This window comes from Equus quagga, chromosome 5, assembly GCF_021613505.1.
Source record: "Equus quagga isolate Etosha38 chromosome 5, UCLA_HA_Equagga_1.0, whole genome shotgun sequence".
NCBI lineage: Eukaryota > Metazoa > Chordata > Mammalia > Perissodactyla > Equidae > Equus > Equus quagga.
This window is the reverse complement of record NC_060271.1, coordinates 139,086,396-139,105,307: the sequence shown is the minus strand read 5'-3', so window position 1 is coordinate 139,105,307 and position 18,912 is coordinate 139,086,396. Positions and strand designations below refer to the sequence as shown.

The 18,912-nt window shown below is 48.7% G+C and overlaps 1 protein-coding gene and 1 long non-coding RNA gene across 2 annotated transcripts in view; both read right to left on the bottom strand.

The window, feature by feature from the left end:
• TMEM18 (transmembrane protein 18) overlaps nucleotides 1–1,080 on the bottom strand; it is a 7,674-nt gene extending 6,594 nt beyond the window's left edge. The window contains exon 1 of the mRNA XM_046662820.1: nucleotides 594–1,080. Within this exon, the coding sequence (XP_046518776.1) occupies nucleotides 594–793 (200 nt within the window). The 5' untranslated portion in view covers nucleotides 794–1,080. The remainder of the gene's footprint in view (nucleotides 1–593) is intronic.
• Nucleotides 1,081–7,681: 6,601 nt separating this feature from the next.
• Nucleotides 7,682–10,379, bottom strand: LOC124239280 (uncharacterized). Its single transcript, XR_006888593.1, has 3 exons — nucleotides 10,273–10,379; nucleotides 8,680–8,838; nucleotides 7,682–7,814 (listed from the first exon to the last, which is right to left on the bottom strand). It is a non-coding gene; the product is annotated as an uncharacterized LOC124239280 (long non-coding RNA).
• Between the last annotated feature and the right edge of the window lie 8,533 nt (nucleotides 10,380–18,912).

Genomic DNA, 18,912 nt, shown 5'->3' with positions numbered 1-18,912 from the left:
CCCGTGGCACCTCCTCCCGCGGCCCCGCCCCTCGTGTTCACTGCTCCCGTGTTTCCTCCTCCCGCGGCCCCACCTCCCGCGGTTCCTGCCTCTCGCGCATCCCTCCTCTCGCGGATCCATCCTCCTACGGCCCCTCCTCCCTGAGATCACTCCTCCCGCGGCCCATCCTCCCGTGAAATCGTGCTCCCGCGGCCCGCGCGGCCCCCTCCGTCCCCTCCTCGAGCGACCCCTCTTCCAGCGGCTCCTCCTCCAGCGCCCCGCCCCCCCGCACTTCTCCTCCTACAGATCCCTCCCCCCGCAGCCCCTCCACCAGCAACCGCCCCTCCTGCGACCCCGCCTCCTGTGGCCCCTCCTCCTGTGCTCCGCCTCCCGTGGCCCCACCTCCCGCGGCCTCTCCTCTCGCGGCCCCTCCTCCCGCGGCTCCTCCTCCCGCGGCTCTTCCACCCGTGGCCCGCCCTCCTGCGGCTCCCCTTCCGACGCCCCCTCCTCCCGCGGCCCCTCCTACCGCGGGTCCTCCTCCCTTGGCCCCTCCTCCCGGGGTCCGATCCTGCCGAGGCCCCAGCAAGCGGTGTTTTAAATCGGGAATTACATACGTTATTGCTTCCAAAGGTCCCTTGTCCCAAGTTAGTAGCCAGATCCTTCCTGGGACTGCAGGGTCCGGAGTGTAGGTTTCTGCCTGCATCTCCAGCCACGTGGGCCGTTTCCTCCTGCCCCAGGGGCCTTCCCTTCTTCTGCTGTTTCTCCGGCTCTGCTGTCCCCGGGCTGGTCTGTGTTCTCTGTGCTGAGCCGTCATCTCTGTTCACACCGCCTGGCCTGTGCTACTGACAGGTGCGGTTCTGCCGCTCTCCTGTCGCCTGGGACGCGTGTAGGTTATGCTCTAGGTGAGCTGTCTAGTGTCCTCTGGGACTTTGTTCCTTGGGCTGTCCAGTGCCGGCCTTCCCGTCTGTGTCCTGTATCTTTGGTGTCTCCTGGTCACAGTCTCCGTATGTTACCCGCCGCCGACTCCGTCTCTGCCGACCGGTTTGAGCCCTGTCTTTGCCACATGCTCCCTCCCAAATTTCCATGTGTCTCCCAACTTGCTCGTTCCCTCCATTCTCTCCACACCCGTTGGTTTCCAAAATGGCTCACGTTCTCTCCTGCGAACCTCCACAGCCCCGCCCCCGGTGACAGGGTCTGTGCATTCTGACAGCGCTGGTGTCCGGGCACCAAGATGTGTCCAATACAGAGGCGTTCTTCATGTGTGGTGCTGAGCCCTGGACAGCGGCTGATCTGAGCCTTACCTGGAAAGTGTGCTCAGATTTCAGACTCAGCTCAAAAGTGTAAAATGCATCAATGATTTTATTATATTGATTACATGTTGAAATGATAATATTTTGGACCAAATAAAATATAGTCTGATGTTAGTTTCACCTTTTCCTCTTCACTGTTTTAAAGCGGCCACTAGAAAATTGCCATGACATTTTGTCTTGAATTCTCTTTCTGTTGGACAGTACTGATATAGAATCTGTACCTTTTATTTGGAACTTTCAACCTGCCTGATAGGATCAGTTATAATTTGATTTGAATGAAGAAATATCAATTTTATAATTTCTAAAATAGCTTCATAAATTATGATTATATAAATAATTCATATACAGTTGATTTTCAGGGCTATATTAATGGGTAAAAATATATTTGCTAACTGCAATGTATTACACAAAATCAAAACTACTAATTAATAGTTTTCTTGCTGCACAATCAGCTTCCATTGTTGTATTATCAAGTCTCAGCAGGCAGGAAATTTACTCCAAATGGTTTAAATGAAGAGACAGTAGTGACAAAACCACGTACATGGTGTGGGAAGGAAGATAGGCAGGAGACCAGCGACCAAACAAGGAGCCAATGGCCCTGAGGCTGAGGGGACAGGGAGCCAGAGCTCATGAAGCTGGAGAGTGTCAGAGGGGACCGGGCAGGTGCTTCCAACTGGGAAGGGGGCTCTGTTGGAGAGGAGGTAGCATGAAAACGAGAGCGTGTGGAAGAGACAGCCCGGCTCCAGCCCTCCTGCCCTTTGGAGGCCTGCCTGGGTCTCCCCTTTACCTAGCCCACCCGCACCGCAAGACGCAGCCCTCTGCCGAGCCCACCCACAGTGAGAGACACAGTCCACAGTATAAGCCTCCTTCACCCAGAGCCGTGCAGAGCCGGCCGGTCACTGTCCAGAGCACTGCCCCTACACGACCAGTCGCTGTCCTACTGGAGAAACTTGTTCACCAAATAGGCAGACATCCCGGTTGCCAGGCAGTGATGCTTTCGGGGCAGTTTCCCTTCTGTTATGCCCCTGCCTGCAAACCTGAATTCCATCACAGCCCACCATAAGTTCTCTTCAAACCAGGTTACAGGAATGAAGAGAATTAACGGTGGAACGCTAGGAAATGCACGGAGCTGTCACGCTCCCCAGTTCTGCAGCTGGATGCAGAGACTGATGGTCCTTGTCGTGGCCTTCCCCCTTCCCTCTGTGTTCCATGTTCCCCTCACCCCCGGGGGCTCTGCCTAACTGAGTATCCAGTCTCCTGCGGTCCTGTCTGGTGGTCGCTGAGGTTTTCAAGGACCTTCATGGTTGCACACCTGAGTCTAGGACACCCATGCGTATGAGTCTCACCTTTTTCAGACATGGTCTTCCCACCCCTTGTGTGACAGCAACCGGTTTTCCCTGGGAATAGGGGTCAGACCCCCCTCTAGGCTGTCGGCTCAGTCGGCCTGAGGCACCCAGGATGGCCAGGAGGAACAATGACTCTGCCTTCACTGAGAGGCCATGAGTGCAAGGCCCAGAGGCCATGCTCTCCCCTGAGGGATTAATGTTCCTGCCTGCTGGGGCCAAGTCCCAGCAAGGGGAGACCCAGGATGGGGCCTGCTGCTTCTGGATGGGGACTGCATGGTGACAGCATGAATCTATGGCCCAGCCCCTAACTAGTGCCTTCGCCTTACAAAGAGTTTCTTAGACACGAGGTCTTGTGGGACACCAAACAGTAAATAAGGCGTAACTCCAAGGATGACAGGCTGGCAGGAAAATCGAGGACAGGAAGGCACATTCGTATCCAGTGCAGATTATCCACTTGAGAACAAAGTGCCACCTCACCCATGTGGGGAGTGTCAACGCCTGCACCACCTCTGGTAACTGGGTGAAGTGTGGGGCCTGAGGGCTGTTGGTCCTCTGTGCCCTCGGGAACAGACCAAGAAAGACTGCCTAAGCCTGGGGGCGTCTGCTGGTGACCTGTGCACAGGGAACACCCTGAAGGGCTTCGACACTGGCCACCAATATCCTCACTCATGCTCAGTGCAAGGCCTAAGCGTGCCCCTCTGTCTCCTCAACCATTTCAATCTTCTTTGCAGTTCCTGACCGGCCAGCCACTCCTCAGCTCCTCCAAGGGTCCATGTGGACCCCTCCCTGGGCTGACTTTTCTTGTACTCGATGGATACGCCCATGAGCCACTAGAAGTTCTGCTACGTGGCACCATTTCCCCTCACTACTGTCTCTCAGGGCCTTTTTGACGTGGGGCTGAAGTGAGCCCAGCAGCCGCTCCCGGCAAGGGTCTGTGCATCCCCAGAGCTGCCTGTGAACCAGAAAAGTCTGTCGATGTGCCATCCAGGTCTTCCCACCGAACTTGGGAGCTCAGCCGCAGCCTGTGGGACACCAGACTTGTCCGCTGGGGTCCTGGGCTCTTGGTGGATTCTCTGTCCTGTGCTAACTCTGATTCTTGGTTTAACTTCTGGGCTCACAGTTTTGACCCTGATGGGGTTGAGGGCAGGCCGCCCTAAGATGTGCCACTCTGGTATGCAGACTATTTCGAGCTGAAGACAATAAAGGCTCGAAAGAGTCAGGAAGAGCATCCGACCTTCCCCGCCAAAACTGCCTAAAGGACTTGAAGATAGAAGGCCTGTTCCAGGAAGGAGCTCATATCATGTGATAGCTATAGTATGATGTAAAACAGGTGCGATAAAAGGACACCAACAAACCCATTTTTTGGGCCTAGCAAAACCTGTTTAACAAACATTTTCATTCCATTTCTATGTAAATTGTCTTCCTCCCCTTTGAAGTCCCAGATCACTATGTCCTCCTTGTCTGTAGCTGAGGATACTTAAACAGGTGGACTCAGCCAGATGTCTGAGTTACTCAGTTTCTTCTGGGTTTCTCCCATGTACACATGCTATTAAATTTTGTTTGATTTTTCTCTTGCTAACCTGCCTCTTTGACTATTTGACCAGCCATAAGAAGCTTAAGGAAAAGTGGGGGGCGGAATTCTCCCACTTCCCTGACAACCCTGACCTGAAAATCAGTTGCCCTTTGTGTCTACAGTCAGTTTACAAGGAAGCATTCAAGAGCAATGCAGGTTTTAGTTTACTTTTCATGGAGAAATGAAAGAGGGTCTGCATTCCAGTAGCAGCACCACGAGACTGTCGGGGCCTGAATGGTGGTGCAGTGAGCGCAGCCCTTGCCTCAGCTAGCTGGCCATTCCCTCCCTGCACGTCCACCGCCCCTTCCTGGTCTTGCTCCTCACTCCTCTTGCCTCCAGCTGTTCTCCTTTTTCTATTTTCCTCCTCTTTTTGCCTAAACATTGAGAAACAGCAGGCTCTTCCTTGGTCACGTGCCGAGTCACGTGCTAAGATGGTAAGGAACTAGGAACGGGAGGCAGGCCTCCCTCTCGCTCCGAGCACTCCTCACACACTGTCCCTACAGGGAGTCTGGGGCGTCGAGTGATTTCTCCGAGGCACCAGTGCCAAGCTTCTGCGTCCCTCTTCTGTCTGTGTTACCCCCACCCCGGTCATGTCACCCTCTTCTCCGCGATTCTACACCTGTGGCTTTCTCCCCGCTGTGACCGCTGCTGTCCTTCCAATTCATTGTCCACCTAATTTTCAGTCTTGGGCTCCAGAAGGACACAGGGAGGCCCTGAGTGTGGGATCTGTGCTAGTGTGCTGAATACAGAGACTCTTTTCTATGACTCCATCCTCCTAGGAGGGAACCCAGGGCCTGCTGTTGGCAGCCTCGAGCTTTTCCAGTCCCAGAAGGGCCACGGGCAGTGCAGCCACCAGGCACCTGCCTTGAGGCTGGGCACCAGCAGGTGGCAGCACAGGTCCTGCTCAGGCCCGGCTGTGGCGACGACGACACTTTTTCCCATGATGTTCTTTGCAACAAAATGACGTCCCATATACTCACCATTGTTGAATTGGGAGGCTTAGTCTATGACATTTAATTTTAGATGGAGAAAAATTTTTTTCTGAACATTATGAAATGGCCAAATCTGTTATTTTTGACTCTTTCATAGATTGCCGTTAGAAAATCGTGATCATTTTAAAATGTGCTTGTGAAAAATCCATGATTGTGGATAATAAAAGCTTTACAGATAAAATCCACCAAATTTAACATCTCATCTTCGCTTCATATTTTCAATAATGTTCCTCCCCTCTCCCCCTGCCCAGTGCTCACAAAGGAGTTTGTAACCACATGGGTTACGATGCACGTCGCATACTGCTGGTCTCTGTCTTCTTGATCTGAGCCGCTCCAGGGCGTTGACCATGTCTCATCTGTCTGTTATTTTATATGTCTATGTACTGTCTGTGAAAATGTTTGTGACGTGAATGAATGTATGAATCTGTAACGACAGCTCATTTAGTAATTAGTGATGAAGATCTTCTGGAATTTTGCTTTGTGTACAGCCCCTAGGACGGCACATAATCAGATACAGTTTCTGTAAAACTTCTTTATGCTAATAGACAAAGACCTTCATGCAAAAGACTGGGGAGTCGAGGAGGCACTGTTAGTTACTGTCTTCTTTTGGGAACGTTGAATCAATAAAGATACATTGTTAGTTGGAGAGATTTCTGTGTTTTTGCTTTATTCCTAAGCCAACAGGTGCTAGAAAATGGCAGAGTTTTCCAAAACATGTTTGGAAGGCCAAAACCTGTGCACCCACCACTGTATTGAGGGTGAAAGGATTATGTTCCTCCAGCCCCATGGGATTTCTGCAGAATCCCTTAAAACCTTGTCTTGGCTGCTAATGATCACACAGTGCATGTGGGCTTTCATTTGGGATTTTGTTCCCTCTTCTATTGATTGTGCTTTGTTGACTTCAAATAGATAAAATCCCTGGAGATGGTTGGGAAACATGCCGCCCTGACGTGGGGTGTGGGTATTTGCTGCGTTTCCACACAGGTCAGCAGTAGGAAGCTGAAGCCAGATGACCGAGTCTGTGGAGGGCCCGGCCCTAGGGATGGGCTCAAGCTCGGCGTGCCCTGGCTTGTCTGCCTGATCCCCCTTGGTTCCCAAACCCTGCCACAGGCTTCAGGGGTGGACTCCCAGGTGCATGAAAACGTGAGGCATGACCTGGAACAGCGTCTGGCACGTGGTGGACTCCAAGGAATTCTTGGTCCAGAATGTTCATCCCTGCCATTTGCTAACAGGGCCCTAGGCCAGACTCGGGACCCCCGAGATGGCACAGGTGGTCAGTGCTGAGGAGATGGTGGCTGAGGAGACAGGGAGGGGGTGGCTAACACCCAGTGCAGGAGGCTTCCCAGGAGGAACATGTTCTGAGCTGGGCCTTGAAGAATGAGGGGAAATTCTTCAGGTACATTGGGGGAGGAGGAGCAAGTTGCGTGTGCCCCCACAGCTGAGGACGAAAGTCACTAATAAATCTACGGAGCTGTGAGTTCCTACCACAGGGTGAAATGAGAGGTGTCACCTGGGGATGTCAGGAGATGAGAATACTACCCACGTCATGGCCTTGTGTTCTGGGAAGAGTGTCCTGGACCCAGTGGCATACAGATGACATTTACAGTCTTACAGGGACATCCCGGCATTAAGAGCCTGTCTACCACACCTGGGGTCAGGGGCCTGGAGAGAGCAAACATCAGACTTGTGAGACTGTCTGGTATTAAGGAAATCGATGCTCTTGCCGACAGGTTGTAGCGATGTGACTCAAATTCACCAGCACCTCGGTTCCCGTGGAGGACACCTCACTGCACATCTGCTCTGGCTCTCCATCAAGTGTTAGAAACAAATCGTGAAAACTACCCCGTCCACTGGGAACACAACCAAAAGGCATGTTTAGTGTGTAAATTCTGTCCTGTTCACACAACCGGGGACCAGGCAGCAGTGAAATAAGGGAGCCCGAGCTCCAAGCTTCAACACCGGTGAGCGTGCAGTTGCACCCTTGGGAAGACGAGGTTGCAGACGGCCGTGGGTGCACAGAGCTCACAGCATGGACTCGACCGCCTGTCAACCACTCACGCATGAGTACGAACACCGTGAGAGTGGGAGGGAAAGCACAAGGACACTAAACACTAGGGTGGGGTCGTCATAGCCTCTGGGGGGAAGAACGGCTGTGAAATTGGGGTGGAGGGATGTGGACCTTTAGATAGATATACTGGCGATTTTTGTTTCTGAGTTGAGTGAATGGCCACATTGACATTAATTGTATCTTCTCTTTTTGTACGTCTCAAATAAGTTCAAATGGTTTTGGTAGGGCAATGGTAATTTCATGTCACAGTCCTTTGCTTTCCTTATAAGACTACCGAAAGCTTCTAATCACAAATGTCTTTACAGGATACTGTCATCCAGCCCTGCTGCCAAAGACAAGTGTCCAAATGTGTTTGTGTGAAGGCAGAAAGTCCGCGTGGATCCGTGAGGCAAGGCGTGCATTTGCACGCAGATCACAGTGCTCTACTGTCAGGATATTTAATCATTTCCACAAAATAATTTTAATAAAACAACCACAACAAACTGGGCACAGCACATCTTATCAGGCGTCCTGGAAGCAATACGAAATTTCGAGGAAGAATTTTCCCTACGAATAACGAATATGTGGTGTGTTACAACACAGTTTGTTTAAAGCCCCCTTTTCAACAGCAGCTTGCGCTTCTCTTTTAACTCCTTGAGGCGTTCCCTAATTGCCAACCTCCAACTTCCTTCAAGTTGTTTAAGGAGTGTGGATGCTAACAAGACTCCTTAGGAATCCTTCTTATGGCCACAGCATCTTGAGTGCTGAAGAAAATGTGCTCTCAATTAATGAGCTGATTTGTGTTTGGTGCTTAAAATTGGCAAAGTCAGTTGTTTATTAAAACAGAATGTGTACCTTAAGTTATTTTTGTTGTGAAATGTTGGATAAATCTATTACTTATTTTCTGTGTTGTGGGGGGACTGGAGCTAATTTTCCCTTGAACTTAGGAGAGGTTCATTTCTCTGGATTGCTGTGTTCGAAGCACTGGGTTTAGTTCCCAGCTATGATTTGACTTTGCATGTTTTTTATTTCGGCGTTAATGTTATAAGAGTCACTGAAATGAACGGCTGCATTGAGTGTAAACAACTCTGCAGTCCTATGGGAGAATTTCGTCTTTCGTTTTTGGCTGACGAGGGTGGTTTGCAGAGAAGTCCTGTTCGCCCTTCCCCCCACCCAGTGCGTTACTGGCAGGACTTGCTGACCCCGGGGACGGTGGGGCTTGCACACACGTTGAGGCCCTTCCCCTCCCGCCCTGCAGCCCCAGCAGACTGCGCTGGTTGCACAGTGTCCTTTCCTCGTGATGTGAACTTAATTTTAGAATGCCAATGATTTTTCAAACAGCCTCTACTAATGATAAGCGCATCTGTGATGGCTAATTTTATGTGTCAGCTTGACTGGCCAAGGGTTGCCCGGAGAGCTGGCAAAGCCTTACTTGTGGGTGCATCCGTGCGGTGCTCCTGGAAGAGGTCAGCATCAGCCAGGACGGAGTGAAGAACTTGGTCTCTTCTCTTCTCCTCCATATGTAGGATCGGACGGGGAGAAAATGCAGCTCAATGAAAGGATGAATTCAGTCTTAATATGATACGGTGACCTGTTGTTTAAGGAACATTCTCTAAGTTTTTTTCCTTCCAGAAATACTTCTAAATTTTAGGGAGTTTCTCACCTGACCTGCACTGTGATTATTCCAATCACGTGTCAGACAGATACAGAGAAAACGAGGTTTGTCTGTGTTCGCACAACGAGTCATTTGGACCTAAGAAACTGACACAAAGACAGGCAAACTGCGCCCTGAGCTAGTGTCTTAGGTCCTATTTTCTCATCAACCTATTGAATCCTACGTTCCCCTGTTACCAGGGTCACCTGGAATCCATCCATCAGTGGGATGGTTGAGATTTTAAAGAGACCCTATTGTGGACTGCTTCAACCTTTTGTGAGAAAATAAAAGTTTAGTAAGTTCAAAGCATTTACATTTACCCACGCATTTCCATGTAGATGAGAATGTCAAGTCCTAATGCCCAGGGCACTATTTTTTTCCTCTGGTATTTGTTGGGTTTTTGCAGACGCTTGTGATGTTCAAACGGTAAAAGCATTTCAATGAGCTTAGGGATTATTTTCTTCGCATTTGGAAGTTTAACTGCCTCTTCTCTACAGGCATAAAGTAAGGTGATTTTCCTCCCAGAGGCCTGGCCACACCCACCCCAAAGGCTGGTAAAGGTCGTGAGGCAAGTGGAAGCTACTCAGGCTCCTGATGGCAAAGAATCCAGTGCTGGGGACGCAGCCCGGCGCCCACAGCCCTGACCTTCCTCGGGGTCCCGGCCCTGCCCCATGGGAGGTCAGTTAGGGCCCAGAAATCAGAACATCTTGAGCCATTTCACTATATTATTTGACAGTTTTCTTCTGACAATAAGATAAATTCAGTGTTTGAAATAGTTTATTTTTTTCAATGTGTTGAAAAGAAAATGTAGACTTACAGTTGTTAGGTTTATAAGAAATGTCATTTTAGAAAGTAATTTTTTAACACTAGCGTTTACAAAAAAGAAAAAGAGGGAGAGGAAGTGTCAGCTGCTCCGCCCGCGTGGTGAGGGATCCCTTAACTCCAGCCAGCTCCACGTGCCTCTCCAGCACTTTAAAAGTAAAACGTTTATTTAGCGTCTCACTTTCTATCATCAATTTAATCTTGGTCATTTGGGATTATTTACTGGATGAATTAACTATTTACTGTGTAAGTTACAGCTAACCCTGCCTACGTCTGTAAAGGAATTGAAATAGCTTAGGTTCCCGGGGCTGTTTTCCTTATTTGGTACAATTATCATCAGGCATCAGCGCCCGGCCACAAGGACAGGCATCGGGGATGTCCCTCCCTTCACAGACGAGCTCTTCTGATTTTGTGCTCCTGCGTTCCTAAGAGAAAGCTTTAGCACAGTTTCAGGAAGCAGTTCAGAAGGCAGGTGCCTGAGCTTCCGGGGAGGCCGCACAAAGTACACAGACTGGGCCGGGCGGCTCAAACAGAAACGTGTCGTCTCACCTCCTGGCGGCGGGGAGTCTGAGACCACGGGGTCGGCAGAGCTGGCTCCTCCTGAGCCTGAGGGAGGCTGTTCCAGGCTCTCTCCCTGGCTGGTAGAGGCTGTCTTCCCCTGTGTCTCCTCATGTCCTCTTCCCTCTGTGCGTGTCTCTGAGTCTCGATTTCCTCTTTTAGTAACGACACGGGTCATGTTGGATTAGGGCCCACCCTAATGACCTCATCTTGATTTGATTACTCTGTAAAGACCCATCTCCTAGTAAGGTCACATTCTGAGCTGCTGGCTTAGGACTTCAATTTTGAAGTGAATTTTGTCAAAATGAATTTTGGACAGACACAACTCAACCCATCACAGTCGTACTGATTTGCATCAGAAAAAAATTATGCCTTTGAGTTTCTCGCACACTAGTGCCCAAGACACACAGAACCTCCGTCTTGGAGGCCAGTGCTGGGCTCGCTGTGCACCTGCCTGACGGAGGATGGTGGACGTGAGGCCTGTTCCCTTCGTCGCCTTCCCAGCAGTCCTCCAGCCCTGTTGCAGTAACACTGCCAATGTTTATTAACCTACCAGTTATGTGAAGAAACATCGATCTACTAAGAAATCAGTGCATAATAACTTGCTTTTATTTCAGATCTGAGACTTGTTTCTTCTGATAATCCTGTACATGTAAATTAAAAATTCTTCTCCTCCATACAGACAAACCAGTGCTTTATGATTCTGAAACAGATTCCAAAGTCCCTAATGATAATCTCATGACAATCAGATGATGGTATTTACTGTCTACATATCGTTTTAATGACGTATTTCTATGAGAGTTTTGATTATCTAACAGCTGTTTAATTTCCTGTGAATCTGTTGATATATTAGTCAAGAAACTGGGAAAAGGATGGCTTCATGGTGGAACAGCTGGTCCACTAATTTAGGGTATTCAACATACTGACCACAATAGAAGTGGATCTTTTCTTTGACAACTGTCCTTCCCTTCCCAGCCTGACTGAGATTCCACTCACCTCTGCATCACCTGAGTCTCTCTCCCGTGAAGCTCTAGGCCTCCTGTTCAACTTGGAATGTCCTTGGGGGGGCTGATTGCTGAATTCTTAATTCAGTGGCATTTTCTCAATCTGTTGACTTCGCTGGCAGCTTCCCAGGCTCCCTGCCGTGTGCACCGGTCTCCGTGGGGACCATGGGGACCGCCTGTTCTCTCCAGGCGGGCGGTGGGATCAATGCTGAGTTCTCTTGACTGCAGCCACACTTCCACCTCCAACGGCCAGAGGACAATGCACAGCTTGTGTGTTGGGAGGAGAAAGGGGTATGGACCAGTCCCTTCCTACCCCCTTCCTCTTGGGCCCTGTGACCCCTCTGCTCAGCTCTGCCACACTGGGCGGGGAAGTCCCTCTACCCCTGGGAGCTGCTAGCAGTGGGCTGATGGACATGCAGTTGTTAGACCCACCAGGAAAGGTGGTATTTTGGCCTCTCTGTGTTACATTCTTCTTCTCATTTTTAAGTAATTCAGAGCTCAGACATAGAAGACAGGTATACATATTGATCTTTCTCAAACTCACAGCCTTTTGTGCCTTGTCTGGACATATAAGGAAACATTTTTAGTGGAATGTGGGGAATTAAAATCATAAATGCCATGATCGTAACTTCTGGGGCCACCAGGCTGGGGACTCAGGCAGGACCGTGGAGTGGACTCGCTCTGGGTGAGGACTGCGAGGCAGGTGCTTCGACCGTGGCGGTTTGTGGACCTGGGCTCAGCCAGGTGGCTTTTGGCCTCTGCAGCCTGCGCGTGGCTCTACGTGGCTTCCACCGAGGCCAGGACTGGGGCAGGGGCCGCCAGATCAGAGAGGCCCATCAGGCACTTGGTTTTACACAAGCCTTAGAGGCGTCGCTGCAGAGAACTGTCCGCTCTGACCTCGCAATGCGGCTCCAGCTGTGAGGGGAGTGTCTGCCCAGCACGCGGGCGGCCCCCATGCTGTTCTGCACGAAGAGCCAAGGAGAAAGCTGTGGAAGCCGGGAACTGTGTGCACTGGCCATCCAGGAGCACCTGCCTCACACCCGAGTCACACCGCCCCCTGAGGTTGCCACCAGTGTGACATGAACGGGGGAGAGCCTTCCCGGGGCAGGTTCCTCAGGCCTGACTAGCGATCAGCCGGCCCTAAGCTGCACAGTGCGGTTTCCTGGGACTGCCAGGATAGAACACCAAAGACGGGGGGCTTACCCAGCAGGAATTGATTCTTTCTCAGTTCTGGAGGCTGCAAGCTGAAATCCAGGTGTGGGCAGGGCAGTGCTCAGTCCCTCTGAGCTTCCAGGGGAGGGTCCTTCCTGCCTTTTCCAGCTCCTGCTGGAGGACAGAAACCCTGGGCCTTCCTTCATTGCAGCGGCATCACCTGGTCTCTGGCTCCGGTCGCGTGGTGTTCTCCTCCCTCTGCCTGTCTTCTCATGTGCCGCCAGTCACTGGATCAGGGGCCACCTTGCTCCAGTGTGACCGCGTCCTAACTGCATCGCATCTGCAGAGACCCTGTTTCCAACAGGGCCACATTCACAGGGACCAGGATCAGGACTTGAACACGTCTCTTTCCTGTTCACTGGGGCGCGGGGGGGGGGGGGGCACAATCGACCCACAACAGCTGTGTAACCAGAGACAGCTCGGCTCTAACTGAGGGGCCTTGTCGGGAAACGCTCGTCAGCCACGGCAGGTGGAAAGGAAGAGGCTCTGAGTACAATGGACAGGAGAGAGAGAGAAAGAGAAAGCAAGACACCTCACTAAGGTCTCAATTCTGTTCCCAGATTTCAGCATTGTCAGAAGCTGGGATTGCTTCTGTACAGGAGACAGCTGAATGAAGACCACGTTTTAGGTTACACAGCTCCCAGGTCTGCTGGAGACATTCTTACTGAAATAGCTGCAGGAAAATTAATTTTACAGTCTATGTTTTAGCGGTTCAGGAACAGTCTGTTACTGAAGCAGCAAACGACGCCCTCCTTAAGCATTACACAGCATTAATAACAGTGATTCAGACCCTGCCTCACATTGCTCGTAATCTTTATGAAAAGCAGTTACCAAAACACAGAGTAACTTTTTTTAACCAGGGTGGCAAAAAGCATCTTTTCATTTTTACATTTATCCACTAATTATTTTTCCAGTTGTTCAGAGTGATAAACAAAAAAGTACGTTAGAAAGAGAGAGGAAATGGCAGTGAAAGGAAATAAAGGAAGAAACCTCAGTGAATTCCTGAGAAAAAAAAGGAGCATGACAAACTGTGAGAACCCACAGAGAGAGTCGCTGGGTTGGGGTCTGAGTTTTTTCAGGATCACCTGCAGAGAGAGCTGTGTGTTCTTTGTCTTCTCCCTCTTTTTTTGTCAAACACCTGGAGTGAAATCGTGAGGTCACAGGGTAGGTATATATTTAGTCTAAAAAAGCCCAGCTTTTTAAGATGGTTGAACCCTCTACACTGGCGGTGGCCATGTGTTCTAGTTCTGCATGCTCCGAATCCTCCCCACCGTGTGGCGTGTTCATTCCTGGTAGTTCTAGTCGTCCCTGTGGTTACAGTGACATCTCATTGTGATTGTCATTTGCATTTCCCCAATAACTAGTAAAATTGAGTTCTTTTTCATATGATTATTGACAATTTATATGTCTTCTTTTGTAAAGTGTCCATTTAAATATTTTTCCTATTTTTTAATTGGATTGTTTTTCTTTTTATGACTAGGATATAAGATTTTTAATATATATTTTGGATACCAGTCATTTGTTGATGTCTGTTTTGTGAAAGATTTCCCCTAATTGGGAGCTTGCCTATTCATTCTCTTGTGGAATCTTTAATGAGCAATTGTTCCAATTTTATGAAGTCAATTTATCATCGTTTTCTTTTATGTTTATTGTTTTCTGTGGCCTAAGAGACCTTTGCCTACCCTATATCACAAAGATCCCATATTGGCACATAAAACTTTAAATACTTTTGCTTTTACATGTAGATCTACAATCCATCTCAGATTAGTTTTTGTGAAATGTGTGAATTAGGGGTGAAGGCTCATTTTTTCTCATATGGATATCTGACTGTTCCAGCATTGTTTATTGAAAAGTGTTTTCTTTCCCCCATTCAGTTGCTTTGGCACCTTTGTCAGAAACCAACCAGCTGTGCAAGAGGGGTCTGCGTGTGAACTCTCTGTCCTGTTCCGTTGAGACCCGTCCTCAAGCAGCTTTTTGAGATAAGGGAAATGAGTGGAATCTGAACTGCCTCTAGGGCTGCATTTCCACTCTTGCGAGGATTTTTTTTTTTTTACAGGATGATTGCTCTTAATTCCTGAGAGGTTGGGTTATAACTTAAATGACGTTATAGCTTGATCCACCTTCCAATGACATCCCCCTAATTTGCTTCTTTCCCTCTGGTGCTTAGTTTTATTCTAACTTAGGGAAGGAAGCTTGGAAAGAAAATCCCTATCAGACTCTGAATATCAGCTTTTGATGTGGCTGAATTTCTGATCTTAAGTTGCTAAATCCTTTCAAACAACTTGCCAGGTTTCACTCAGGACAAGCAGGAACTACCTGGTGGAGTTGAACAATTCCAGTAATCTTTAAGGTAGCAGTTTCCCAGAAAATCTCTCAGAGTCTCATTAACTCTGGGAGTAGATTACCAGGGGTGTCTGTAAAGCCATGGCCTAATATGTTTTTCTTTTAGGTATCTTTTATAACTTAATTTCCTATTAGCTTTTGCAAAAAAACTTTCAATAGGGTTATTTTGCAATTTTGAAGTGTCTGCCTTGAAGTGCACTTCTTGAATTATCTTATTTAATCAGAACGTTCCTTCTAATGGCTGATGTAACTCCCTCGAGGCTGGTGGCAGTGTGATAGGACCCTCAGCGGGTAATGGAGTGAAACCCACGTTTCTCTCTGACTATCTCTGACTGAAAAATAGGGTATAACTGCATTTTTGTCTGACTTTATTTTGGGAACTCCAACCTGACAATTATTAAGCTCAGCCCTCAGGATGCAAAACAAGCTTGGAAAGATTTCTGGGGCTGGGGGAGGCCCGCCCCGTGGCTGAGTGGTTAAGTTAAGCTGAGTGGGCACTCTGCTTTCGTGGCCCAGGGTTCATAGGCTTAGATCCTGGGTGTGGACCTAGCACCACTCATTAAGCCGTGCTATGGTGGCATGCCACATAGAAGAACCAGAAGAATTTCAGACTAGGGTATACAACTACATACTGGGGCTTTGGGGAGGAAAAAAGAGGAAGATTGGCAACAGATATTAGCTCAGGGCCAATCTTCCTTATCAAAAAAAGCATACTTTAAAAAGAAAAAGTTTTTTTTCTTTTTGCTGTTATTTGTAAACATTTACAGCTTTCAGAAACTTTAGCTTGAGCAATTGTGCCAGAAGTTGGTGAGTCAACTCTTTAGAAATTTCTCTACGACCTGGCTCTTAAAAAAGAGCCCCAGAGTGGCCACTGTAATTTCAAGTTATCCCGGGTCATCTTGCCAGCCATTTACAGCTATTCCTCTTTTATTAAGCACTTACAAGTTTCAGCATAAAACTAGCTGGAGTTCTGAGGGGAGGCTGCCCATTCGGGGACTGGCCTGCTTTTAGAAAGTCAATTTCCCGCTTTTCTCTTAGTTTCATTCTACTATTTCTAGGGACAGCATAGTGCACTGGAAATGGGCTGCTTGTGAGTGTTTCTCCCTAAAGAAAGGTCGTGAGCACTCTCTTATGTGTGTCTTACACGTGTGAAACTGCCATGGGGGCTTGGAGCGTGTGGGCGACCAACCCTAACATGCACGTCCCCAGATGAGCCCATAGTTAATTAATGTGAGTGACAGTGGATTTCCCTATGGGACCACTAAACGTCTCCAGGCTCAACCTCAGACACCCCACTAGGTGCTCAGTCACCTGAGAATGCCTTACGGCCAGAAGGAGCTGGTGTCACTTCTCTTTAGAGCTGAACAAGTTCACGCTCTCATTTCTCTATCAAGCAGTTTGTTCAGACATGATTCTTTCCAATTTAAAGACAAATTAAAAGGTCAATCTCACCCATTGGCTCCAAAGTTCCTTCTAGGCTCCCCTGGCCTAGGAACTCCCCCTAGGTTTCTCTTACCTAGGGTATGTACCTGTGGGGGACTGGCATTGGCCACCCCAAGATATGTCTCTTTGGCATGAGGATTATTTGGGGCTGGCTACTTTTAATAGACTGGGACAGGGAAGGAGGCTCTGAGGAGTGGAACTTGCCTGCCCTTTGTTAGGAGACATTTACATTGTAAAGGAAATCTCCATCTGTAAAGGTGTCTCCGTCTCTGTACCAGGAAGAAGGGGAGATGACCTTATCTCTAGAAACTCTTAATCAATGGGGAAGGCAAGGACTTAAAGCTGCATTTGTTTATTGTGCTTGTCTGGTAACCTCCTGTAACTGACTCCCCCCACCCCCAACATCCTCCTTTGTCTTTAGCTGGATATGATATTTAAGGTGGTGGCTTCAGCCATTTTGGTGAGTTGCTCAGCTTGCTGAGCCTCTCCCATGTGTACATGTTATAAAGCTTTGTTTCATTTTCTCCTGCTATGCTATCTCATGTGAATTTAATTTATTCTCCAGCCAGATGAACTCAGAGAGGGTAGAGGAAATGTCTTCCTCCCCTACATAGCAGTACCCTCTTAAGATGTCTAGTCTTAAGGTTTGAAACAGCTCATCTAAACTCTGAACCATAGACTTAAAATAAGGAGGTGCGGGTTTCAGGAGAACTCACCAGGGTCACCTGAAGAAGGCAGTGATCCAGGGGGCTCAATGGGCCCCTATTGGTACCAAATGCCTGTTCCGTGTAGATTCCAGGTGATCTCTGGCAGGTTTCTCTGAAATCCTGCTGCAACTACGCCAAGAAATGTTGGCGTAAATAATCCATATTCAATCTATAAATCAAAATTGGGGTGAGTTTATTATGAGCCAGGTTAGAGGACTATAGCCCAGGGCCTTCCTTCCCCAAGGAAGGAAGGATATCAAAAAAGTAGGGTGTGCAGAGTGGTTATATACTGTCTTGGATCAAAGAGCATACATCACATATGACAGGAATATCTCTTTTACTACTGTCACGAGATGCTTACCTGGCACAGCTGGTTGGTGGTCAGCAGGTCAGGGTCACAAGATGAGCTCAGCAGTTTAGTAATTAACCCTTAGTTTCCAGGAAAAGATGCTTATCCTTAAAGAAATGCCAGTATGGGGGGATGTTACATCCCTATCCTCGAGGGCATTATTCTTGTCTTTGGGACACAGTAAATGTTTAAAGCAGATGTGCAATGCGTGCTCAATAGGCCATATCAGGCCCTTTTGGAAAAACAAGGTGAGGCCGAATTAGTCTTAAGCCAAATAGCTTCCTCATATGCTCCTGTATCCTATTGCTTTTCATTTGTGTGTCAATCTGAAGCAGAGTAACATGAGAGGGGCACACCTCGCCATCACAAGAAGCAGAAACCCCCAAACTGACACGTTACTTAAGTGTCCCTACACCGTTCTGTGGGATAGATATTATTTTATTCCCTTTGCGACAAGGAGACAGATTCAGAGAAGTGGGACCCAGCGTGAGTGAGTTGGCGTTGGGTGTAGACTGGACTGAGTCCAGAGCTTCCTACTTTCCCGGGCACGAACTCTCCCGGATGCGCTCCTCACCAACGCCCTCCCGGGTGGTGCTTCTCCGTCTTGCTCTAGTTGGGAAACTCTTCCTTATATTAGGAGACAGTTATTTCCCCAGACAATTTTCTAGGAAATTGGTGACTCAACGCCTGCTTCTGCCCCAATATAGCCTTCTAATCTCTGAACTCATTCCTTCAAAAATTCTGTCACTTATTTACCTACTAAAGTGACATTTTGGGGTTGCTGGTGGGCTCCAGCTCTTCCACCAGGCAGAGCTGAAGTTGTTGGGATGGGGACAGAAGTGCTGTCACTTCCAAATCTTCCATCCAGTCGAGGATTCAGTTAGAAAACGGAGCTCTTGGGACTGAGCTCTGGCGCTGGCCTCCCGCAGCGACTGCTCTTGACTCTGATGTGCGAGGTTTACGTACAGGATTTGCTCTCTTGACCTGTCAGGGATGGGTTGGACACATCAAGGACTTCAAAGGCAATTTTCCTGCCCACTAAAAATGGCTACGCCAGGGACACAAACAGCAGGATTCCTGCTTCCCCCGGCACCAGCTCCACACCCTCGCTGGAGGAAGGCTGTAAGATGAACCGGTTTAACACCAGGCGGGTTGGACTGTCTTAGTGGCTGCTATTCATTCCTCTTGCTCCTGTGACAACTTACCCCAGGGAACTAACGGAGTCAAATCTCTGCACCCCTGTCTCCTCCAGGGCACGGGCTGACTTCACATCAGGACCGTGAGTTTCTCTAATAGCTCAGGACAGGTAGAGAAGGCTTGTGGGCTCTCCATGCCCCAGCAATGATTACTGGGGTTTGTCATCTCGCTTATTTCTAAGACACTCTAGATGACTAAAATATAATTTCAAATGCAGTTGTTAAATTACAATGAAATTTCCACCTCTTCTTCAAGCAATCACTGGTTCATTCTTACAAATTAATGAGCCTCAGACTTCATGCTGAGTATCATTCACCTCATTCATTCAGGGGTCTCTGCCATTGTCCTGGTGCTACAGGAAGAGACAAAGCCCCCC